Source organism: Lolium rigidum, chromosome 2 (assembly GCF_022539505.1).
Source record: "Lolium rigidum isolate FL_2022 chromosome 2, APGP_CSIRO_Lrig_0.1, whole genome shotgun sequence".
In the NCBI taxonomy this organism is placed as follows: Eukaryota; Viridiplantae; Streptophyta; class Magnoliopsida; order Poales; family Poaceae; genus Lolium; species Lolium rigidum.
In genome coordinates this window covers 80,739,721-80,765,319 of record NC_061509.1, presented here as the reverse complement: position 1 = coordinate 80,765,319, position 25,599 = coordinate 80,739,721, and the positions used below count along the sequence as shown (strand labels likewise).

Below are 25,599 nucleotides of genomic sequence, written 5' to 3'. Positions count from 1 at the left end.
TGGAGAAGTAAAGATTTGCAAAGTACACACCGATCCGAATGTAGCAGATCCGTTGACTAAAGCTCTCCCTAGGGCAAAGCATGACCAACACCGAATACCATGGGTGTTAGGTTCCTTACAATGTAATCTAGATTATTGACTCTAGTGCAAGTGGGAGACTGTTGGAGATATGCCCAAGAGGCAATAATAAAAGTGGTTATTATATATCTTTATGTTTATGATAAATGTTTATATACCATGCTATAATTGTATTAACCGAAACATTGATACATGTGTGATATATAAACAACAAAGAGTCCCTAGTATGCCTCTTAACTAGCTTGTTGATTAATGGATGATTAGTTTCATAATCATGAACATTGGATGTTATTAATAACAAGGTTATATCATTAATGAATGATGTAATGGACACACCCAATTAAGCGTAGCATAAGATCTCGTCATTAAGTTATTTGCTATAAGCTTTCAATACATAGTTACCTAGTCCTTATGACCATGAGATCATGTAAATCACTTATACCGGAAAGGTACTTTGATTACACCAAACGCCACTGCGTAAATGGGTGGTTATAAAGGTGGGATTAAGTATCCGGAAAGTATGAGTTGAGGCATATGGATCAACAGTGGGATTTGTCCATCCCGATGACGGATAGATATACTCTGGGCCCTCTCGGTGGAATGTTGTCTAATGTCTTGCAAGCATATGAATAAGTTCATAAGAGACCACATACCACGGTACGAGTAAAGAGTACTTGTCAGGAGACGAAGTTGAACAAGGTATAGTGTGATACCGAAGATCAAACCTCGGACAAGTAAAATATCGCGAGACAAAGGGAATTGGTATTGTATGTGAATGGTTCATTCGATCACTAAAGTCATCGTTGAATATGTGGGAGCCATTATGGATCTCCAGATCCCGCTATTGGTTATTGGTTGGAGTGAGTACTCAAACCATGTCCGCATAGTTCACGAACCGTAGGGTGACACACTTAAAGTTGGATGTTGAAATGGTAGTACTTGAATATGGAATGGAGTTCGAATATTTGTTCGGAGTCCCGGATAAGATCCCGGACATCACGAGGAGTTCCGGAATGGTCCGAGAATAAGATTCATATATAGGATGTCATTTTATGTGAATTAAAATATCGCGGAAGGTTCTATGGAAGGTTCTAGAAGGTTCTAGAAAAGTCCGGAAGAAACCACCAAGGAAGGTGGAGTCCACATGGGACTCCACCTCCATGGCCGGCCAACCCTAGTGGGGAGGAGTCCCAAGTGGACTCCCCTTAGGGGGCCGGCCACCCCCCATATGGGAGGTGGAACTCCCACCTTTGGTGGGAGTCCTAGCTTGGCTAGGTTTCCCCTCCCTTTGGAAGGTTTTTGGTTCGGGTCTTATTCGAAGACTTTGACACCAACTCTTGGGGTTCCACCTATATAATGAGGGCCAAAGGGGAGGGGGCCGGCCACCTCAAACACCACCAAGGTGGCCGCACCCCATAGTGGCCGGCGCCCCCTCTCCCCAAACCCTAGCCGCCCCGCTCCTCCACTTCCCGCACGCTTAGCGAAGCTCCGCCGGACTTCTCCACCACCACCGACACCACGCCGTCGTGCCGTCGGATTCAAGAGGAGCTACTACTTCCGCTGCCCGCCGGAACGGGGAGGTGGACGTCGTCTTCATCAACAACCGAACGTGTGACCGAGTACGGAGGTGCTGCCCGTTCGTGGCGCCGGAACCGATCGTGATCAAGATCTTCTACGCGCTTTTGCAAGCGGCAAGTGAACGTCTACCGCAGCAACAAGAGCCTCATCTTGTAGGCTTTGGAATCTCTTCAAGGGTGAGACTCGATACCCCCTCGTTGCTACCGTCTTCTAGATTGCATCTTGGCTTGGATTGCGTGTTCGCGGTAGGAAAATTAATCCTTTTATGCAACGTTTTCCTTCACCCGACCCTCGTGTTGCTCTTGATTTGTCGGCGCGCTCCACCCTAGGGTTGTTCCTCCCGCCCGATCCCCGTGCTGCTCCTCCGCTAACACGCCCCTGAGCTGCTCCTCCGTCAGCGCCCGCCCTTGTGCTGCTCCATCGTGTGCGTGGCCGGCTCCCGAGAAGGCCTTTTCACAAGCGCACCCGTGTGGAAGCTTCTCATTGTCGTGGCCCTGCCCCTGCATCGACCACCGGAGTGGCGGCTCCTCCACGACCACCGCCTCGCTAGTGCTCCCTTGCTACCACCGTGGTTGATGGCGGTGCTTCTGTGGACCCGTGCATGGCACTGTTGTAACTGTTGTGCAATGCTGCTACAAACGGTGGCCGGGTCTACTACCAACAGCGCTCGGCAATTATGTCGGCCATACTCGTGGTTAAGGATTTACTACGGCTAGTAGACGATCTTGCTAAATAGTCATATTATTTTTTTGCTACATAGTCATATTATTTTCCGCTACATTAGTCATTTGGTTTTGCCTCTCTTGAAGATATTTTTTTATGCGGTTTTGCTACAAACGCACCAATTTTTTTGCTACGAGGTCTCCGACGAGGCTTCCGGTGAAGACTACACCGATGTCTCCAACGAGGTAATTTTTTGCTATAGTAGCACAAGTTTTTTGCTACGAGATCTCCGGTAAAATATCCGGCGAGCAAAGTCCTTTTTTATGTGAGTGAACCGGTTTTTGCTATATTAAAAGCAAAAGCGAGGCCTTTTTTGCTACATGACAAATTCCAGATTTGAAGCAATACTAACAAAGAAGCTGATCTAACGGCTTTGATCACTTCGATTGGACGGTTAGGCACCCGGGGCGGGGAAATCTAATGCCGAGCAACATCGTCCAAAATACTCTTTCTGTTCTATTCTGTATGAAACTTGTTTAACTTTATCAATATTCAAACTTCATGAGTAGAATGAGACATGAGTGCAAGGAAGCCTATGGGACGGGAAAGAAATGAAAGATGCCAAAGTGACGTGGCTATAAATCCGTCTCTCCACCGTTTTCCTCGCCTGTCACCCTCACGGTCTATCAGATTATCATCCGGCTCTTAAACCACTCGTACTGCCTAGTGCTTACACGTCAACAATGGCGCCCACGGAGACGGAGGAATCCATTGTTGCTACCTCAGGGCCGCCGCCTCACTTTGTTCTCGTCCCTCTCGTGGCACAGGGCCACATCATCCCCATGGTTGACCTTGCACGCCTCCTCGCGGAACGCGGCGCGCGAGCGAGCCTCGTCACCACGCCCGTGAACGCCGCGCGGCTGCACGGCGTCGCCGACGACGCGCTTCGCGCCAAGCTGCCGCTAGACATAGTCGGGCTCCCGTTCCCGCACGCCGACGACGGCCTGCTCCCAGGCTGCGAGAACATCGACCAAGTCAAGGACATTGGCCACTTCCTCCCCCTGTACCAGGCCGTCTACAGGCTCGCCGGTCCCCTGGAGTCATACCTACGTGCACTGGCGCGGCCCCCGAGCTGCATCATCTCCGACTGGTGCAACTCGTGGACTGCCGGTGTCGCCTGCAGCCTCGGCATCCCACGGCTGTTGTTCCACGGCCCATCGTGCTTCTATTCCCTCTGCGACCTCAACGTCTCCATGCACGGGCTGCGCGAGCGGGCATCCAGCTCTTCCGAGGCCCAAGGCCACGAGAGGTACGTCGTGCCAGGCATGCCGGTGCGCGTGGAGGTGACCAAGGCCACCTGCCTCGGATTCCTAGACGGGCCTGGGTTTGAGGCGTTCCGTAAGGCCGCTCTGGAGGCCATGCGCACGGCCGACGGCGCGGTGGTGAACACGTTCCTGGACCTGGAGGAACAGTTCGTCGCGTGCTACGAGGCGGCGCTCGGCAAGCCGGTGTGGACGCTCGGGCCGTTCTACCTCAACAAAAACCGGGATGCGGCATCCATGGCGTCGCGCGGGCGTAAACCCAGTGTCGACCAGAGCGGGGTCATTGAGTGGCTCGACGCCATGGACCCCGGCTCCGTCATTTTTGTCAGCTTCGGCACCCTCGCGCAGAAGCTTCCCAAGCAGCTATACGAGGTTGGGCACGGCCTCGAGGACTCCGGCAAGCCGTTCTTGTGGGTCGTAAAGGATTCCGAGGTTGCCTCGCCGGAGGCGCAAGAGTGGCTTCAAGCCCTGGAGGCACGCACGGCGGGGCGTGGGCTCGTGGTGCGCGGCTGGGCGCCGCAGCTCGCCATCCTCTCGCACCGCGCCGTGGGGGGCTTCGTGACCCACTGCGGGTGGAACTCGCTGCTGGAGTCCATCGCGCACGGCGTGCCGGTCGTGACGTGGCCGCACTTCGCCGACCAGTTCCTGAACGAGCGGCTAGCCGTGGACGTGCTCGGCATCGGCGTGCCCGTCGGCGCGGCTCTACCCGTGATGCTGTTTGGCGATGAGGCCGTGCTGGTGATGCGGGGAGACGTGGCGCGGGCGGTGTCGGAGCTGATGGGCGCAGGAGAGGTGGCCGAGGAGAGGAGGAGGAAGACCAGGGAGTACGGGGAGAGAGCTCACAGAGCCATGGAGAAAGGAGGGTCGTCGTACGAAAACCTGACGCTGCTGATACAGAGCTTCAGGCGGAGTGGCGGCAGGGTGACCGATATCAATGGATTACAGAAGGAATAGGAGCAAAAGCACTTGCTCAGCAGCTAATTTCTTTTTTGCTATGGACTTCGGATCGTGAAATTGTACCGTCGAATACTCATCTTCTTTTGTTCAGGCTTAACGCTGGGACACTGAGGTACTGTCTTTGAGTACTGTATCAAGTTCATCTTGGTCAGTTTAGAAGTCATCTTGCCTGTTATTGGTTGTCTTTTTCATGAGTGAACAGAAGTGCATGTGTACCCGAACTTAACGCAGATATTTTGTAGATTCCGTGAGCGTGCTCTGACTGCTGAGGGCATCTCCAACCGGGCGACCCATCCCGCGCCCGCGCGTCCGGATGGGTCGAGCCGGACAAAAAACCGGCCCAGCGCGCGGACCCATCCCTAAAACGGATGCCCGCGGCGTTCGGAACGACGCAAACCCGGCCCAAATCTGGGCCGGGTTTGCGTGGCCGCGGACGCGAAAGGCTGGTCGCTCGCGTCCGCCCCTTGTCCGCCCCGGCCCGCGTGTCATAGGCATGAACAATATTTTTCATTAAAAAGAACTCATTACATTTTTTTAGCTACTACTTCTACCCTATACGTATGGGGCCGGCGGTCTCGCCGGCGACTCCTCGCCGGCTCGCCGTCGGGGCCGTGGATTTCACTCGACGCGGGCGGCCTCGTACGCGTGAGGATTCCACTCCGCCTACGGGCCGGGTGGCGCGGCGGCGGCGGCGCGGCGCGGCGGCGGCAGCGGCGGCTTGGGCGGAGGCCACCATCCTCCTCCTTTCCGTCCGCGCACCTCGGGCGCGCTCGCGCTCCGCCTCCCGCGGCGGAACCATCCGCTTCCCGCATTGCTCCACCTCCGCGAGCGGCGCGTTCCACGGCGGTGCGCGCCTCCGAGCGGACGCGGGCGGGTGCCTCGGCCCTCGTGGATCTCCCTGCCGCCGGCGCATGCGCTCTTGCCGGCCACGCTCCGCCGACGCAGCGATCCTCCCGGCGCGCCGCTCGGCGACGGCATCCGGATGAGGTGACGGGCTGCTCGCATAGCGAGCAGCTCGTTCTTCCGGCCGAGCGAGGTCGCCTAGCGGCGGCGGCCGGCCCGCCGCATGCCCTCGTGCTCCTTCGTCACGCGCGTGAGGTCGGCGAGTCGCTCCTCGATGGCGGCGTTGATGTTCGCCGGCGCGAGGTCCTCCTCGTTGACGGGCTCCTCCGCGGCGGCCGCCCCTCCTCCGCGGCCTCGTACCAGCCCGTCCGCGGTCTCGTGCCAACCCTCCGCGGCCGCCTCCACCATCTCCGCGTCACCGGCCTTCCGTGCCGCCGCCGCGCAGCGACGCGGAGCGCCTCGTCGTCGGCGACCCACCGCGAGTCCGCGCGCTCCTCCTCCACCGTCCGCGGGAACCTGGCCCGGGCGGCGAGGGAGAGCTTGGCCCATGTGGCTGCGGCAGGTGCGCGGCATGGCGACGGAGAAGGCGTGTGGGGCGGGGGTGTTGCGGTCTGTGTGAGACCGCCGCCGTCTTTTATAGCCGGCGGCCTGGCGGGAAACTTGGGCGGTCGGTCGCGCCAATGGCGTTTTCGCGCGCGCGGGAACCTTGGTGCGCGCGGGAACTTTCCCGCGCGTTCCACCGCCCACCATGGCTGTCCCGTCGAGGCCTGCCATGGCGCAGCGCCGCGCAAGGAAGACGAACCACGTGGCGTCTGTTTAGGTCGCCGCGTTGGGCGCAGCGTGCGACCCAAACGGACACGCGGACGTGGGGCGCTGTCCGCGTGTCCGGGCGGCGACCCAAACGACCCAAACGGACGGCCGCCCGGTTGGAGATGCCCTGATGTTCCTTGTCCGAGTCCCTGTTGCCTTGCGATGCATAGCTTGGCTTGTATGCTTGAGGACAAAAGTCTAATCAGGCAGACATACATCATCAGATCGTATATCACGCCACTAGTGTTTGCGGTTCTTCTTTCTTCTCACCTTCTAGAACAAGATGGTCCAGCAGCGGAGACACCAAATCCACTTTCCAGACGTCGTATGTAAAGTGAGAGAAAACGAAGAAGAACCACCTCTAATCGGCTGACACGTCAGGGTTCGGAATCTTACTTTATTATTGCTTATCGTAGTATCCATCTAGAAGATATCTATGTGTCGTGTGGGGTTAATTTATGAGAAATCTCTCAGCTTTCTTATGCCACTAAGTGCATCTCAAACTACCCGATCGGGCATATTTTCTTATGCCCAATTCTTCCAGGGTCCCCTTTCACAGGCTAGGATCGAAGCACTGGCCAAGCTGTTCTTCCTCGACGCCTCTGGGCCAGAGGACATGTTCGCCTGATCCCTGGTGGATAGGACCGTGGTTACAGCAGGTTGTTTCCCATGAATATGCAAAACGAAAATATTGTGGTGTGGAACCCCCGTGGGTTGAATGCGGTAAACAGAGGGACGGTGGTGAGAGCGGCAGTGGAGGAGGCTGCGGCCTCGGTGGTATGCATGGTGGAGTCCAAGCTTGCGGCCGTAGACACTTTCGCGGTCCGAAGAATTCTGGGTCCGTGTTTTGATTCCTTCGTTGCTCTGCCTGCGGTGAACACCGCTGGCGGGATCATCGTGGCGTGGCAATTTTCCAAGGTGATTGTCACTCGTTCACAAGTGGATCAGTTCTCCGTCACGGTGGAACTCTGCTTCCCTGACGGTGAGCCATGGGCGCTAACAACTGTATATGGGCCAACCCACGATTCGCTTAAAGTCCCCTTCTTGGATGAGCTGAGAGCGGTTCGCGGAACCTTTCCAGGATGTTGGGCAGTAGCGGGCGACTTCAATCTAATCCTGGATGCGGCAGACAAAAATAATGCCATGCTGAATCGGCGGATGATGGGCCGTTTTAGACGACTGCTAAATGACTTAGAGCTCAAAGAGCAGCCTCTGATTGGGCGGCGATACACGTGGAGTAATGAGAGGAGAACACCTACGATGGAAAAGCTAGACCGTTGGTTCTGCACGGTGGATTGGGACACACGGCACCCGGAGTGTCTGCTCCAAGCGCTTTCGTCCTCGATGTCTGATCACTGTCCGATTATGATGTCCACAAATGTGTCGATGCACAGGAAATCTAGGTTCCACTTCCAAGCTTTCTGGCCCAAAATCAGCGGTTTTAGAGAGGCAGTTGCAGCGGCCTGGTTTGAAGAGGAGCAGAAACAAGATCCGTTTCTGGACTTGCAATGCAATCTCAAAGCGACTGCGCGAGTGCTTACAAGATGGAGCCAGCGACGTGTGGGGAATGTTAAAGAGCAAATCCTACTTGCCAATGAAGTTATATTCCAGCTGGACAAAGCCTCCCGACGGAGGCAGCTTACTGATGATGAGCACTGGCTACGGAGTCAGCTAAAGAGAAAGGTCCTGGGGTTAGCTTCCCTGGAGAGAACCATCGCTCGCCAACGATCGAGGATTGCGTGGTTACAGGAGGGCGACGCGAATACTACTTTCTTTCACTTGCATGCTAGCAATCGCAGAAGACGGAACCACATATTCAGGCTGCGCAAGGGGGACGAATTGGTGACGGAGCAGCTTCAGATGGAAGAACTGGCTGCGGAGCACTATACTGAACTGCTTGGCGAGCCGTCCCGACGAGACTTCACGCTGAATCTGGACATGCTGGACCTGCCAGCTGTGGACGCTACGACGCTTGAACTTCCGCTCTCTGAGGAGGAGATATGGGCGGCGGTAAAGGCGCTTCCGCCGGACAAGGCACCAGGGCCGGACGGCTTCACGGCGCGCTTCTTCCAGTCTTGCTGGTCGACTGTCAAGGATGCGGTTATGCGTGCGATTACTTGCTTTGAGTCAGCGGACAGCAGGGGCTTCGCGCGTCTCAATGAGGCATACATCACATTGTTGCCAAAGAAGGAAGAGGCTGCTTACATTGGGGACTACAGGCCGGTGAGTTTGATTCACAGTATTGCCAAGATCGTAGCTAAAGCAATGGCCATTCGACTCGCTTCCCCCCTCCCACAGCTGGTCAATGACAATCAGAGTGCTTTCGTCAAGGGAAGAACAATACAAGACAACTTCTTCTTGGTTCAACACTCTATCCGCAGCCTCCATCACAGAAGAATGCCGGTGCTCATGCTGAAACTCGATATGGCCAAGGCGTTTGATTCCGTATCCTAGCCGTTCCTGGTTCAAATTCTGAGACACAGAGGATTCGGGCCGAGGTGGATTGCGCGCCTGGCAACGCTCCTGTCAACCGCATGCACCAGAGTGCTAATCAATGGAAGTGCAGGCGCTAAGTTCTGGCATGCAAAGGGGCTTCGCCAGGGCGACCCGATCTCTCCCACCCTGTTCTTATTGGTGATGGATGTCTTCTCAGCGGTGGTAAAGTTTGCGGAGCAGCATGGCTTATTTGCTCCCCTTGCTCGAAGCGGAATGCGACATAGGCTGTCTTTGTTCGCCGACGATGTGGTCCTCATGATCAAGCCTGTTCTGGCGGAGGCTGAAACTACGCGGGAAATCCTGCACCTTTTTGGTGAGGCATCCGGGCTGCGATGCAACCTTGCGAAAAGCTCGGCTTCGCCAATCAGATGCGAGGGTATGGACCTGCAGAACCTGCTAAACGTTCTCCAATGCCCAATCAAGAATTTTCCGGTACAGTACCTTGGACTTCCCCTATCTCTCGTCAGACTCTCCAAGGGAGACCTGCAGCCTCTTGTGGACAAGGTTGCTGCGCATGTGCCCAGGTGGAAGGCCGGGATGCTCGAACGGAGTGGCAGGCTAGTGCTAGTTGACTCCATGCTAACTGCAACGCCAATCTACCACCTGCTCTCCCTCGATTTGCCCCCTTGGTTTTTCGACAAAGTGAACAAGCTGTTGAGGGGATTCTTCTGGTCTGCATCTACTGAAGCAAGAAGAGGGCAGTGTGCGGTGGCATGGGACATGATTTGCTCTCCGAAGATCTTCGGTGGCTTGGGCGTGAAGAACTTGAGATTGCTGAATTTGGCGCTACGAACATGCTGGCGTTGGCTGGAATTGGAGGATCAGGGCAAGCCCTGGAAGGGTCTGCAGTTCGCGCTGCCTCAGCAAGCGGAAGAGGTGTTTCGGGCGGCAATATCCTGTCAGCTAGGGGATGGACAGCGCCTGAAATTCTGGGTGGATCCATGGATTCAAAACCGCAGCGTTGCGCAATTCGCGCCAAACCTGATGAAGCACATCAAGCCAGCCAGCCTACAAGCTTCGGTGGCCAGGCCCTGCCTGGGAATGAGTGGGCTCATATGATTAAAGGAACTCCATCCGTCCAGGCGCTTGTGGAGTACATGGACCTGTGGGAAGCCGTAAGCAACCTACATGTCAATGAAGAACTACCTGATGCGATTAGCTGGCGCCTTACACCCAATGCAGCTTACTCCGCGAAGTCTGTATACAACATGTTCTTCATTGGCAGAATTGAGATGCCTGGCGCCAAGGAACTATGGATGGCGGGTGCACCACTCAAGCATAAAATCCACATGTGGCTGGCACTTAAAGACAGGCTGTGGACGGCTGATCGCCTCGCCAGGAGAGGGCTGCAACATCCGCCTCTATGCACCCTATGCTGCCAGGAGGAGGAAATGGTGGAGCATCTGACACTTCAATGCTCCTTTTCCAGAGAGGTGTGGTACCACGTGTTGCTCCCCCTGAGGATGCATCGACACACGCCCGCTGCAGATGATCGGCTAAGCACTTGGTGGCCAGCGCTGTCCAATGCGACGCCGAAGAAACATAGAAAAGAGATGAATTCTTTGGTGATTCTGGTAGCACGGGAGCTTTGGCTAGAGCGGAATTCTAGGGTCTTTGACAAGGCGGCAGTACTCCCGGCTGAGCTCGTCAGGACGATCAAGGAGAAGTTCCTTCTCTGGAGAACGGCCAAGCTATGCGGAAGAATCACTTAGATCGCTAGGTGGGTAGGTTGGGGTTTATGCTCCCTCCTTCCTCCTTTTCTTTTTCTCTGTGTGTGCTTGATGATGTAAACTCTTTTCTATCTTAATGAATGAAGACATGCGAGGCTCGCGCGTGTTCTTGGAAAAAAAAACTACCCGATCGACCTAAAACAGATACCAAAGACGTGTTTGTTCAGCTAGGCTGATTTTCGCGCTTCCTATGTTAACTCGTTTAGAACTAGGTTTGGGCCACCTTTGCGACCTATATCATATTGAAGAAAGTCCAACTCTCATCCTTGAACTCTTTGGAAAGTTTACTTTTAGTCCCAAAATTTATTTTTAGTCTAGAATGAACCTTGAACTCTCATGATAATTCACTTTTCAACCCTTTGCAGTTGAGTTGAGCAAATTGCTAGCGTGGAAAGAAAAAATAAGGAACGAAACAAATTGGTTTAGAACCGGACCAAGCCCAAACTAGTTGAGATGTCGAACCAAACGTCACAATACAGAAAAATAACGAAACCCTTTGGGTCCTTGAACCAGTCTCTCGCTTGATTTCTCTAACTTCTAATTCATGTGAAGCGTTGCACCACAAAGGTCTGCTTGCTTGCCTATTAGTATCGTCCCGGCTCTCTACACTTGCACTGTTACCTTGAGTTTTTGGCCACCTATGACAGATATTTACCTTGCTCAATCAAAAGTAAGGACTAAAAGTGAATGATTATGAGAGTTTAAGGTTCTTTTTGAACCAAATGAAAGTTCTAGGACCAAAAGTGAACTTTTACTAGAATTCAAGGACCAAAAGTGGACTTTCGTCTATCATATTGGGTACTTAATGTTAGGAAAACGCTGACGATCCCCCAGGGGAACAACACTCTAATCCTCCTCCTCGTACGCGTGATGCGTGTCCAGCGTGGCCCCACCACTTCCGAACCTTATCTCTTCGTCTTGGTCGTCCTCACCCAGCAACGCGCATCATCGCGAGATCCACTGCGCAGCCCGGGACCAGCACTAGGCGGCGACCTCCCTGGAATTCCCCATCACCACCGACCACTGGGTCCCCATCTCCGTCGCTGGTCCTCCCTGACATGGCCATGGAGAGCTCGGGGGGAGGGGGCGGGCATGGAGGTGTGTGCTGCGAGCGGAGCTCGCCGCTGTCCCCGAACCGGCAATGGAGGTGTGTGCTGCGAGCGGTGCTCGCCGCTGTCCCCGGACCGGCAACTGCGGCAACAAACCCGGACTGGCCCGTCGCCAACTCCATCGAGCCTCTTGCCGGCTCCCTCCTGCACCATCGTGTCTCTGCTTTGGGCCACTGCCGCCTCCTCGGTGACGATGCAGAGGGACAAGAGGGGCTACTGTGAGCGACTGCTGGCAGTGCTCCTAGCCATGGCGGCGCTGCTGCGAGCGGTTGCCAGCAGTGCTCCCATCCGAGCACAACGTCGCGGAGATGCTAAGATGGAGGATGGTGGTGCTAGGATGCTACAGAAGGTCGCCGGCGCTGCTACACACGGCCGGCCTCGCCGCTGCAAAAAGTCGCCGGCGCTGCTACACACGGCCAGTCGCGCCGCTACAATTGGTCGCCGGTGCTGCTACACAAGGCCGTCGACGCTGCTACACGCGGCTGGCCGCGCCGCTACTCAAGTTCGCCGGCGCTGCTACACACGGCCGGCCGCGCCGCTGCAAAAAGTCGCCGGCGCTGCTACACACGGCCAGCCGTGCCTCTACAATTGGTCGTCAACGCTGCTATATACGGCTGGTCGCGCCGCTACAATTGGTCGCCGGCGCCGCTACTCAAGTTCGCCGGCGGCCACGCCGCTACTCAAGTTCGTCGGCGCTGCTACACCCAGCCGGCCACGCCGCTACAAAAGGCTGTCCACACTGCTACATGCGGCCATCCTCGCCGCTACGGAAGTTCGTCGGCTGCCATTGCTACAGAAGGCCGCCATTGCTGCTGCAAACAGCGCTGGAGCTGCTGCAAGCTGTCCACCGTCGTCGTCGCTACAAAGGGCACCGGAGCTGCTACAAGTGCAGTGCTACGAGTACTCGACGACGGTATTGCTAGTGCGGCGATGCTGCTGCGAGCCGCCTGATTTTTGGTCGGGGATGGTGGGGAATTTTATATGCTTTTTTTGTGCAAGCTGTGCGGTGTGGGATCATGGGGTCCACCCACGTGAGAGGAACAGAGACTCGTTCGTGTGGTAGCTTTCTTTTGACTCGTTGCTGTGCTCCATCTGATGGACACGCGCGCTCGGCTGAGTTCGATCGGGCGGATACGGACCCGGGGGATCGGGGATTTGATCCCCCGGGGAACGCTCAGCACGACCCTTAATGTTATGGGTGTGCCTATGTCTCAGTTGATTGAGATTTTTTTAAATCTTAGTCAACTCAGAAAAGTGCAACTACAGTTCAAAAAAAAGTGCAACTCGTTTTAGTTGCACATTTCTGTTAGAAAAGTGCAATTGCACTTTTTTAACAAAAAAGTGCAACTCAAAGCACATTTTTGTAAGTGACTTAGACTTAAGAAAATCTCAGTTGACTGAGACATAGCAAAACCGTAATGTTATTATCCTTGTTGCGGATCCAGGAAGGAATGGATGGTCCATTAAGATTCCAGCACGTAACTAAAGCCTAAAAACTATGTAAAATAGGCATGTTAAGTCCATATCAGCTAAACCGATCTATATGTTGTAACCAATTCGAAGGTGGATTCTGAGATCTAGCCCACTATATAAGGGCTAGGAGAAGCCACCGGCAGGGGATCTAGATTCATAACGCGCAACACCCTGTAACAATCTCGACGACTTTGCCATTAATCATATTTTTCGTCGGCTAACTAGTTTGGCTGACCGTTCTTCGAAATAACCAGCGCTCTCCTTTCCTGAAAACCCCAGTCCATCATCAGTGGGCATTACCAAGGCATTTAGTAGCCTGTGAAGGCAGTCTGGAGAGATAGTTGTGCCCCCTTTGTTTGGTAGGTTGCCCACAACCTTTTTTCTTGCTCACCTGGTGGGAAGAACCTACTGTTTGGTTGCACACATGAGGTTGCCATGGTAAACTTTTCATTGGAGTGGAGAGGTTACCAAGAAACATTGCGTGAGTAGTAACACACTGCAACATTCTCTGCGGGTTCCGTTGCAGAAAACAAAAGAATCCCTACGACATAATAACATAACCAAGATCTATTCTATGGAGATGCAAAGTAACGGAGGGATTCGGTGTTCATACCCTTGAAGACCGAAAAGCTCAACGTTCACGATGAACGTGGTTGATGAAGGTGTACATTGAGAGCTAGGTTCTCCTCCTTCTGCAAGTAGGGGAACTCTTGGCACCCGACGTAAGCACAACATTCCATCTCGAGTGTGGCGTGGGAGCGCTCGAAGGTAGTGTAGTTATCGTGAGTTTCTTTGGCCATGCCAGGAAGCTTACGCTTGGAGCTAACCATCATAAGAGCCGAGAGCCTTGCATGACACCATGCCTCCCCGGATGCGGGTTGATGGCACGGTGACCATGATGAAGCGCTCTCAGATGCACCACGACAAAAGAGACGCGGATCGAAATAACTTGCGATGTAAGGGGTAACCTAATAAAAGAGAGAGAAGGGAAAAGGACGGAGGAATGCGGGCGACAATGGTAATAAGTTCTTGCAAAAAATATATAAAAATTATTACATGAGATACCCCTTGTGCCGTTGTGTCCAAATGTACAGGCAACAGGTGCCCAGACGACTATTGATGAATGCAAAATGCATACATGAATTTTGTCATTTATTAACATGAATTCCCACATATTTACAATATATATGATTATAATGTCATATTTTACATTGATTTATGGGGATTTACCGATGATCCCTTTTATTTGGTTTATAACTCTACAGAACAAGAAAACCTTGTTTTGTGTATTTTTCACTTTCAGACACCTATACAGAGTCAAATTGAGCTAGGATTTCAGTTGGGTCATTTTTTCATCAGGAGAAGCAGCATGGGCTTTTGGATCACACCTGGAGGGGCCTGAGTCCCAAAAGAGAGGTGGTGGACGCGCCCACCCTGCTAGGGTGCTCCACCCATGCTCTTTCGGTCGTCGATCGTCCAATTCGCTTATTTTTTTTCGCGAACCGACGTATCTTGACCTAAAAACCATTATTTATATATATACATATATGAACACCGAGGTTTGTCTGGAAGAGAGCGTCGTAGAAACACAGAAAGACGAAAAGAGAGGCTGCATCAGAGAAAATTGGAGGGGAAAACTCCGCCGGGTTTGTGCAGTAGCTTGATCTATTTCTCTCACGTTCTTCATGGTTCTTAGTGTCATATGAGCTACCCAACATGATTATGGTCATATATGTAATACCTATGTGGTGGATCTTTATTCTATGATATGATGCTATGAGATTTGACTATACTTTCTGTAAGATGTATTGATAGATGCATATTATGTACCCCGTTCTTAAGTATTGGTTTTGATCCAATTTGTATGCAAGAACATGTGTGGGGTGATGTGTGTGTTAGATGAAATAATATGGTTTTAGTGATTGGATAGTGATAACAAATTCATGATCTATTATGGCTTTGCTTTTCTTTTGCTATCTCACTAGGGATAAAATGAATGCATGTGCTATGGTCGTTACGTAACAAAAGTGATGATCTTGTTTGTTTAAGGAAGCATTTTTGATATTTAAACATCATTGCAAAATACTTATGACTATAATCTGTTAATTCTTAATACAAGATTGAAGTTTTTCCTGACTTTACCGCCTAAGAAATGGCTGAACAAGAGGCGGCTGAGAATGGGTCCCTTCCCAGTGAGCAACCAATTCCACCATCTACCGTCAATAGCACAACGCCTACGTTGGATGACCTCGAGAAATTGGAGTCATCCATCGTAACCCAAATGAAGGCTATGATGATGGAGATGATTGCTCCAAAATCAACCCCCACCGTAGATCCTAAGGCAAGTGTCGATGATCCCCCACCAAAAGCTAATCCATTTCCTCTTGTTGGTTTTGTCGCTCAATCGACAAATGACCCGAAAAAGGAAGGGCTTGGGGAGACCGGCACTTCATCAAAAGGGAAGGATGAGCCACCGGTTGCGGAACGTTTAGGGGGTAATCATGCGGTGCCACCACCAAGTGATTACACCATAAATGTTCCAATTCCTATGCCACATATTTTGTCTCATGGTTCACCACCGCTACTTGAATCCAATAGTTTTGAAAATTGGCAATTCTTAATGCGTTCTCATGTGCGCAACGCTTCCACCAAGCTTTGGCGCATCATCGAGGAGGGTTATTCACCACGAGACCCAAACAACTTGACAAGAAGAGAATTGGTGGATGACCAACTCAACGCCACCGCCATCAACATGATTCACATTGCCCTCACACCCAAGGACCACGCTCATATCCGCTCGCTCAAGACCGCCAAAGAAGCATGGGATAAACTCGACAAGCTCTTCCTCGGAAATGAGAGCATTCAAAGCTCTCGTTTCGATGAAGTGAACAATATGGCTGACAACTTCGTCATGAACGAAGGAGAATCGCCCGAAGAGATGTACCGGCGCCTCATCGCTCTTGCCGTACAAATGCAAGATCTTGGAGCAACTTTTGTGGATGACCATTGGATCAAGCTAAAGTTCTACAACGCTCTCCTCCCCTATGAGGAAGTCAAGTTGGCGGCCATCCGCCAAAATGCCTCCTTCCGCGCTATGACATCCGATGAAGTCCTTAGTGAAGTAATCGCTTTGGACATCTCCAAGAAGAATGCAGAGGATCTTGTTGCTCGCGCTCACAACACCCGCAAGCCCAACCTCGCTTTGAAGATGAAGGAGCATGAAGCTAGTGAAAGTGATGAGGATCCCATTGAGTGGGGTCCGGATGATCTCAAAACCAACTATCATGAACACATGGCCCTCGCCACAAAGAGCTTTTGGGATGGGAACAAGACTCGAAGCTCAAGACGAAGAAGATACTCGCCTCGTGATTCTCCAAGGAACTTCTCCAAGAGCCCAAGGGAGGGGAAAAGGGGGAGAACATGCTACAATTGCGGCGACAAAAGTCACTTTGTTGCGGATTGAATCTATGAGAGAAGGGAAGATAATGGTGGAAGGCTTGTCCGCAAGGATAAGTTCAAGTCCCTCTCCAAAGGATTCTCCAAGCTCTACCCCAAGTCCGGTGACGCCAAGGTCTCCTTCACCAAGAAGCCAAGAGCTTTCATTATCTGTGAGGAGTACTCCTCCGATGAAGGTGAGGAGCGTGAAGACAAGAACTCGAACAAGGAAGAAGAGGGAGTGGCCGCCATCGCCATCTCAACTCCCTCCATTTCCCTCTTCGACTTTCCTAATGAGAACCTCGTCACCAACAACTCCCGTTGCCTCATGGCAAAGGTATCTTCGGAGGTAGAATCCCCTTCCAAACTTACATCTTCCTCTAATGTCATATCTATTGATGATGCCACTAGTCTCACCATTAAGCGTGAGATTGTGGGTTTGGATGCTTTTCTCACTAACATGCAAGGGGATACCAAGACCCATGTTGAGGCCCTCGAGGCTCAACTTGGTGCGGCTCAAGACCTTATAGAGGAGAAGGAGAGGCTTGAGAGGGAGGCGACAAATGAGATTGCCTCTCTCACTCAAGCTCATGAGGAGGAGCAAAACTTGCGCATGTCTCTTGAAGCTAGTGTCATTACCCTCGAAGACTCCAACAACGCCATCATCTCCCAACTCACCAAGGACTGAGATCATGCTCCTGGATTGGTGGGTGAGCTCAAGAAGAAGAAGCTTCTTCTTGAGGATGACCACGAATTGTTACTCGAGGAAGTTGCAACCCTCACCAAGGACTTCAAATCCTTGGAGAGTAAGCATATGCTTCTCTCCGAGATGTGTGATCATCCTCAAGAGGAAATTCCCAGGGAGAAAAAGGATGAAGGCCTGACGTGGGCATTACCCTTCGGGTAACCGACATTGCCCTATCCCGTATTGTTTAGTTGGAGGCCCATGAAGGCACTTGGATGGCGCACCAGAAGATTCCTTGACGGGCAAGACAAAGAAGCGGCCGAACAAGGAAAGATTAGATTCAAAACTACTGTAAACCTAGTCGTACTCGGTTAGACCTCTTGAGACCTGGCCTCCTATATAAAGGCCAGAAGAGGGGCTGCCGAGGGACACGATCAATCTTAGCAATCTTAGCCACCAAAAGTCTAGAGCTAGGTCATCATAGCACTTAGCCTCTCGACGAGATCTCAGCCGAACTATTCGGCACCCCATTGTAACCCAATATCTTCATAATCAAGAACAGGACGAGGCAGGACGTAAGGGTTTTACCTCATCGAGGGCCCCGAACCTGGGTAAATCGCTCTCCCCGCTTGTCTGTGAACCGATGCCTCGTGTCAGCTTGCAGGATTCCGTCAACCTTAAGCCCCAATCGGAGGGCATTGCCGAGGAGTACCCTCGACAATTGGCGCCGTCTGTGGGAAGCCTGCCGGCACCAGGCAAGTCATTGGCAGTACCAGTCACGTCCACGGCGTTCTTACTCGAATCACCGACGCCAGCAGAACCAAGAGATTCAATCCACTGCGGGTCCTTCGAGTTCGTGCCGCACCGCGAAGCGCCTCACCTGATCCCTGTGGGATCATCTGGCGACATGGATGCTACTTTCGGTGGTGTCCACTTCATCATCGACTCCGGAGGTTTCCTTCGCCTCCCTAGGGCCGACGCATCCGGCCTGAAGGCCGCGGTTTCGGAAGGCGTTCCTCCAATGGCAACCCTGAAAGTTCCACCCAGGAGCATACGAGAGAGCAACCGAGGAAGTTTCGACGTCATGGCAGTGCGAAAGAAGAGACGAAGAGACTCGCTCCGCGAGGAGGAAGGACGAACAGCAGCTCACCTTCGTCAGTTCGAACAAGGATGCCACGACGCGTTATCAATCAAGGGTCGCACCCGTTCACCATATCTATCGGCTACCGAGCAGCTCGAGGCACCATGTTACCTCCATTCCTACATCGATCCGAAGGATGGTCGAGAGAAATCCAGCCACCTGTTAAGGAACTGTCGACATTTTCTGGAAATTCGGCAGTTCTGCGACGACCTCGCAGTCGAGGCCATGTCAAGAGTTCACGCAATGGAGAGAAGGGCAGGGTCCTACGAGTCATCCACCGAGAACCATACGTACCGGAACCATACGTACCGGCGAGGAGCGAGCGAGCATGTACCAACTAAGGTGTTTCCGCAACCATGTGGGAAGGTCAACATGATCCATAAAACCAGCTTTTCAAAGAGAGAAATCAAGAAGTTCTCCCGGGAAGTAAGATATGCAGAAGTTGCCATGGTCGATACACCAGATTTCATCGATTGGTCAGATCAGAATATCTCCTTCAGCAGAGCGGATCACCCGAAAGCTGTCCCGAGGCCTGGCCACGCGGCCCTTGTTCTCGAAGCACAGATTGGAGGGTACAATATGAGCAAAGTATTCATGGATGGAGGAAGTGGCTTGAACCTACTATTCACCAGCACAATGAGAGCAATGGGTTTAACAGTCGATATGCTAAGAGAGTCTGACACAGGGTTCCACGGCATTATACCGACTCGACCCGCTTATTCTCTTGGTAAAACATCATTGGATGTAGTATTCGGCACGCCCAACAATTTCAGGAAAGAGAAGATCGAGTTCGAAGTAGTCGACTGGGAGTCTCAGTATCACGCCATCCTCGGCAGGCCCACGTTTGCCAAATTCATGGCCGTACCTCATTATGCGTACCTAAAACTGAAGATGCCAGGCAACAACGGGACCCCAATAACCGTTCATGGAAGCTTTGCTCAATCGGACAACTGCGACAGGGAGTTCCAGAAGATCGCCTCGAAGTTTGGAGCCAAGGAAGAACTCAACGTGATCGACACCATTACAGATCACACGCAACCACCAGTCGACAATCGAAACGTAAGATCCGACGAGTTTGACGCTGCAAAGGAAGCCAAGAAGCTGCAGGTGCACCCCACTGACCCGAAGAAAACGGTCAATATGTCGGCTGACCTTACTGGCGCATAGGAAGGCGCGCTCATCGAGTTCCACCGTGAGCGCTGGGAGATATTTGCATGGGAACCATCCGACATGCCAGATATCCCCAGGGAACTCGCTGAGCACGCCCTTAATGTTGACCCGACAGCCAAACCGATACGATGCAGTCAATGCACCGATTTTCTGAACCAAAGAGGAGAGGAATTGGCGAAGAAATCAGTCGACTCCGTAAAGCAGGATTCATTCGGGAGCTCAAGGAAGCTGAGTGGGTGGCCAACCCTGTCATGGCGCCCAAAAAGGACACCACCGCTCTGCGCATGTGTATCGATTACACCAGCCTTAATAAACACTGTCCGAAAGACCACTTCCCGCTGCCTCGTATTGATCAGATAGTCGACTCCACAGCCGGATGCGATCGCCTCTCCTTCCTTGATGCATACTCCGGGTATAATCAGATCAAGCTGAAGAAAGAAGACCAGGAGCTAACCGCGTTCATCACCCCACACGGCGTTTTCTGTTACAACGTCATGACCTTCGGGTTGAAAACGCAGGAGCAACTTATCAACGTTGCATGCAGGCTTGCCTTGGAGAGCGGATTGGGAGGAACATCGAAGTCTACATCGACGATATCGTGGTGAAGACGAAGCACGCCGCCACTCTCATCGATGATTTGCGGGAAACTTTCGACAACCTAGACAAGTATAAAATCAAGTTGAATCCCAAAAAATGTTTCTTCGGAGTGCCAGGGGGACAAGTACTCGGGCACTTCATCTCAACCAGAGGGATTGAAGCCAACCCTTTGAAGATCAAAGCTATTCTCGACATGGAGCCGCCAAAGAATCTGCACCAAGTGCAGCAGTTGGCAGGACGATTAGCAGCGCTCAGTAGATTCATTGCCAAGCTAGGAGAGAAAGCTTTGCCCTTCTACAACTTGATGAAAAAGTCAGAAAAGTTCGAGTGGACAAAGGAGGCGCAGGAGTCCTTTGACAACCTGAAGAAAATCTTGTCGACGTCCCCAGTCCTTGTAACTCCGCGCGAGAAAGAAACGTTGCTTATGTACATAGCCGCAACAGCACAAGTCTTCAGCAGCGTTTTGGTTGTTGAGCGAGAAGAAGCAGGAAAAGTCCACGGTGTTCAGAGGCATGTTTATTACCTCAGTGAAGTACTCACACCCGCAAAGCAGAGATACCCTTATCATCAGAAGCTGGCATACACGGTATGGAAGTCGGCTCGCAAGCTGCGACATTATTTCACGAAGCATCCGATTGTCGTCGTAAGTGAAGCGCCATTGAAGAACATAATGACTAATCCAGAAGCCACGGGTCGAGTGTCCCAATGGGCCAACAAAATAGCGCCACACGACATAACTTACGTTAATCGAACGGCGATAAAATCCCAAGTCCTCCCAGATTTCGTGGCAGATTGGATCCAGTCACAGACACCAGCAGCACCCGACATGTCGGGATCATCGACAATGTATTTCGACGGGTCAAAACGGAGCACAGGCGCAGGAGCAGGGGTAATATTGATATCACCGCAGGGAGATAAGATGAAGTACATACTACGTATGAATTTTTCCCTGCCAACGAACAATGAAGCAGAATACGAAGCACTGATGCACGGAATGAAGATGGCGAAGGCATGCGGGGCAACTCGCCTAGAAATCTACGGAGACTCAAACTTGGTGGTGCAGCAGTCGATGAACTTATGTGACGCGGTCAGTGACAACATGATCGCCTATCGACAGTTGTATCAAAATATGGAAGCTAAGTTTGAAGGATGTGAGCTCAAACATATCGGCAGAGCCAGCAATGAGGAAGCCGACACCCTGGCGAATATCGGGTCCATGTGCTCCCCCATTCCAGACGGAGTGTTCTACGAGGTCATTGCTCAGCGATCGATAAAAGAGAAAACTTCGGCACCCTTAAAACCGTCGACTGATGAATCAGAGGCAAGCCAGCAACAAACTGTCGAAGAACCTTCGCCTCCATTAGCGGAGCAAATCCTCCTCCTCGAGCCATTATGGACCAAACCATTCCTAGCATACCTAACAAAGCAGGAGTTGCCAGAGGATGCTGTAGAAGCAAGACGAATCGTCAGACGGTCAAAAGCTTTCACTGTGGTAAATGGCGAACTTTACAAGCGTAGCATCTCGGGTATCCTCCAAAGGTGTATAGCCATTGATGATGGAAAAGCACTGTTGCACGAGATACACGAGGGAACTTGCGGACACCATGCAGGAAGTAGGGCCCTTGTGGCAAAAGCCTTCAGGGCAGGATTTTACTGGCCAACAGCGGCGTCGGATGCTCGAGATCTAGTCATGAAATGTGACCCCTGTCAGCGCTTTTCTCCAAAGCCGCTCGCCCCTGCGTCAGATCTAATGACAATACCCCTGGCATGGCCCTTTGCTCAGTGGGGACTTGACCAAGTTGGACCGCTGCCGAGGTCGTCGCTTGGAGGGCACACGTATTTACTGGTCGCAGTCGATAAGTTCACCAAGTGGATCGAGGCAGTACCCGTTCGAAACCAGAAAGCCGAAACAACAGTTCAGTTTTTCAGAGGAATAACTTGTCGATTTGGTATGCCCCATAGTATCGTCACAGACAATGGATCTAACTTTGATTCCAAGGAGTTTCGAAATTCTGTGATGACGGAGGAATCAAATTAAAGTTTGCTTCAGTAGCCCACCCACAGACCAACGGCCAGGTGGAAAGGATCAACGGTCTCATAGGGGATGGCCTCAAGAAACGCCTTACAGGTGCAGCTGGAGCCTGGGTCGAGGAGTTACCATCCGTACTCTAGAGTTTGCATACTACACCTAACAGGTCGACTCAGTACACCCCATTCTTCTTGGTGCATGGAGCCGAAGCAGTTCTACCAGCCGACGTTCGGTTTGAAGCTCCTCGGGTGATAGCATACACAGAATCCTCTTCCAACATCGCGCTGCAGGATGCTGTGGACCTCCTCGACGAGGCACGAGATATTGCCTTGGCAAGAACGACGGTATACCAACAGGCATTGAGAAATTATCACAGCTGACGAATGCGCAGTCGTAGCTTTAATGTCGGGGATATGGTACTTCGGCTGAAGCAAGAAAGACCCTTGAAACTTGAATCCCCATGGGAAGGACCATACATCGTCACTGAAGTGATACCAGGAGGAGCATATCAGCTCAAAAACCCAGCTTCAGGAAAAGACGTTGAGAATCCATGGAACATCGCACAGTTGCGACGGTTCTATACATAGGATACAATTGTTTTTAATTACTCAACAGCCCTTAAGGTTGCTTTTGCGCTATGAATAAAGTTCTAATCAGGTTTTCTACCTTTTTTCTTAATCCAGGCCCTATCACCCGAACATATCGTTTGGGGCCCCTACCATTGGCCCTTACTCCCATCGGAGCGCTGGCCTAAAAAATGCGCCTACACAGTGTCATTAATTAAATACTCTCAACGGGAGCTAAGATTAATGACACACAAAAACAATCAATCCAAGCCTCGAGAAAATATGCGAGTGCTGCAGTCGATGGTTACATTATCACAAAATAAGGCTCAAACCGGTGCACCGCGTGACGAAGCCAAGCGTCTAATTCCCTCGACTAAGTCGATGGGTCTCGCTCTTACAAAACTTACATATTGACTTCGCAATAACATTGCAAAATTCAACGAAGTCGTCGAGAGAGCAGGTTGAACTGATCACTCAGCCGCCCTCGACAATAAAATACCAATCAAACTAACATAGCGTGCAATTCACGCAGTAAATTTGTACAAAACAATCTTATGCAGGTACAAGGTTATTACATTCATGACTGGGCTCCTGGTTCCCTTGGGCCCTCAGATCCCTTTCAAGGCATGTCTCCCTCCGAGAGATAATGGTATATGCAGGACCTCTAGCAATATCATAATATTGGCCTAAACTCCTCTCGGTGTTCGCTACGGCTCTCAAGTCTAAAGATGGATGACATGCCAATACCGAAGCAAAGGTAAGTTCAGCACCAGCCAGAAGTTCTTTTCGCACCAGCTGTCGAATCCTCTCGGGAGACTTAAATCGGGTGAACAAGGCAGACAAAGTCTCGGGTGCCTGGTCCAGAGGAAACAAAGTCTTCCAAACCATCGTGAGATGGGCGTGGAATTTATCGAAGTAGTAATGCAGCTTCTCCACCCGATGCTCAAACTTCGCCATGATAACAGCCTTCGGACGCTGTGACCATAAATCGTGCTTCGGGTGAGCAACGTCAGTCATCGCCTCGACCTTCTCATGGATCTTCTTGTCCTCCTCAGGTTTATCTGAAGAAACGACTGAAAAGGAACGAATATAAGTTAAAAGGATATCCAAGCTACGTCAGGAATTAGAAGATGGGCTAACACTTACAGCCCAAACTTTCGGTAGCGACATGAAGACCATCGCGAGCGTATTGCTCAATAGCAGTTGCTATTTCCCCCTTTTTCTTCACCAACGCTTCCATCGCCCGAAGAGAAGTGATGTCTTTATTCAAACGAGATACTTGGTCACGTAAGCGGCGAACAAGGTCAGATTCATCGTTAGTTGAAGGATTTGGAAAAAGCTCGGCACGGGAAGAAGATGAAGGGATCTGCAGTACAATATTTGGTTCAGAACGACATTAACATAAAACTCCCATTGGGAGCGCCTGGCATATATATATATTACATTCAAAAGATTGTTCAAATTGGCAACAGAGCCGAAACAAAACAGGACTAAGTCAAATTGCAAGTGGTCTTATTTACAAGTCTTCAAGCAAGAGTTCAAGAAGGTGTTGATGATGAGCTAGGGGCAGCTTCAGGAGCGGGCTTGGCCTGTGCTTCATCTACCAACTTCAGGAGTTGATTGGCACAAGTTACTGCCGATCTTTTAAAGGGTTCAAGGTCGACTAAGTGGTTGTCATCATCCACAGGCAAAGCCTTAGATAACTTCTCCAAATCAGACCCCATCCCATGGAAAATTAGCAGCTGGAAAGTAAGAACCGTCCCATACAAGCGGGAACAGCGTTTCAATACCTCCAAAGGCTCGGAAGAATCGACAAGAAAAGCATCCGCCATCTCGCCAAGAGTCTTGTCCTGCTTCATCTTCGGGAAGATCATCGAGTATAGCCTCGACAATGCTCCTCTAGTCTTTTGCAGAAGTCCAAGGACTTGGACATTGGACTCAGCGGCGAGCGAAAGAGCGTCGGATGTAGAGTCCTCTCGAAGCTGATGGCGTCGAGTGACGGTTATATTGGCGGCCTCTGAAAGAAAGGCAGATCAGTAACAAGTAAGGAAATACCAAGAAAGAAACTATGTGTCGTGAATTTTACCCAATAAATCCTTGATGGATTCGCGGAGGACGCCTTCCTTTTTATCGGATGCAACCGCTGCCGCACGCCTGGCGTCCTGTTCATCCTTCATCTGCTGCTTCAGCTTCGACAGCTCCCCCTTGAGCAAGACATTCTCCTTCTTGGCGTCGGTGGCAAGCCTGTTGGCCTCCAGCACCTGATCAGCCGAAGATTTGACAGTCTTCCGAAGCTGGGCGTTTTCAACCTCTAGTCGGGTAAACTGCTCAGCGAAATCTATCACAGCATCGACTGTGGCATAAATCGGCTGCAGCAAGGGAAATCAAGAAGACTCAGTTGATACGAAGAAAACTCAGCAAAACAAGGTAGATTAAATACTTATGTGGTCACGAGCAGCCGATGAAGTAGGAGCATCGCCAGGAGGGATAACCTTCGACACTGGAATTTTTTCCACGGCAGTCCTTGTGGGTGGCATCGACTTGGCAGGAGAAGGGTTCGGCTCCTTAGCTAATGCCATTTTCTCGACAGATAATTTAGCCCTCTTTGCGAGAGGAACATGATCATCATCAGAGCTACTTGAGAAAAAAGAATGATTAGCATACAAAGTGACAAAGGTCAAATTACGAAGGAGTAAAGATGCTCACAGTTCCAGGTCATCTTCGGCAGCAAAGAAGCCTGACGGCCCCTTGTCGGAAAAAGAAGGCAGAGAAGCTCCAACGGCATCATTATCTTGTTCACTGGGACTTGATTCAGCCGTTGTGATAAAATCCTCGTCTATCTGCAAACGACGTTTGCTCCTGGTGAAAGCGGCCTCCTCGGCAGTATCGTCCTCTTGGACATCGCTGTCCTCAAAGA

The 25,599-nt window shown here is 51.6% G+C and overlaps 1 protein-coding gene across 1 annotated transcript; it reads left to right on the top strand.

Annotated features, from left to right (window-relative positions):
• Positions 1 to 3,007: 3,007 nt before the first annotated feature.
• LOC124686795 (UDP-glycosyltransferase 73C3-like) lies at positions 3,008 to 4,762 on the top strand. Its single transcript, XM_047220691.1, has one exon. The coding sequence runs from the start codon at positions 3,063 to 3,065 to the stop codon at positions 4,593 to 4,595; it is 1,533 nt and encodes a 510-aa protein (XP_047076647.1). The 5' UTR covers positions 3,008 to 3,062; the 3' UTR covers positions 4,596 to 4,762.
• Positions 4,763 to 25,599: the final 20,837 nt, after the last annotated feature.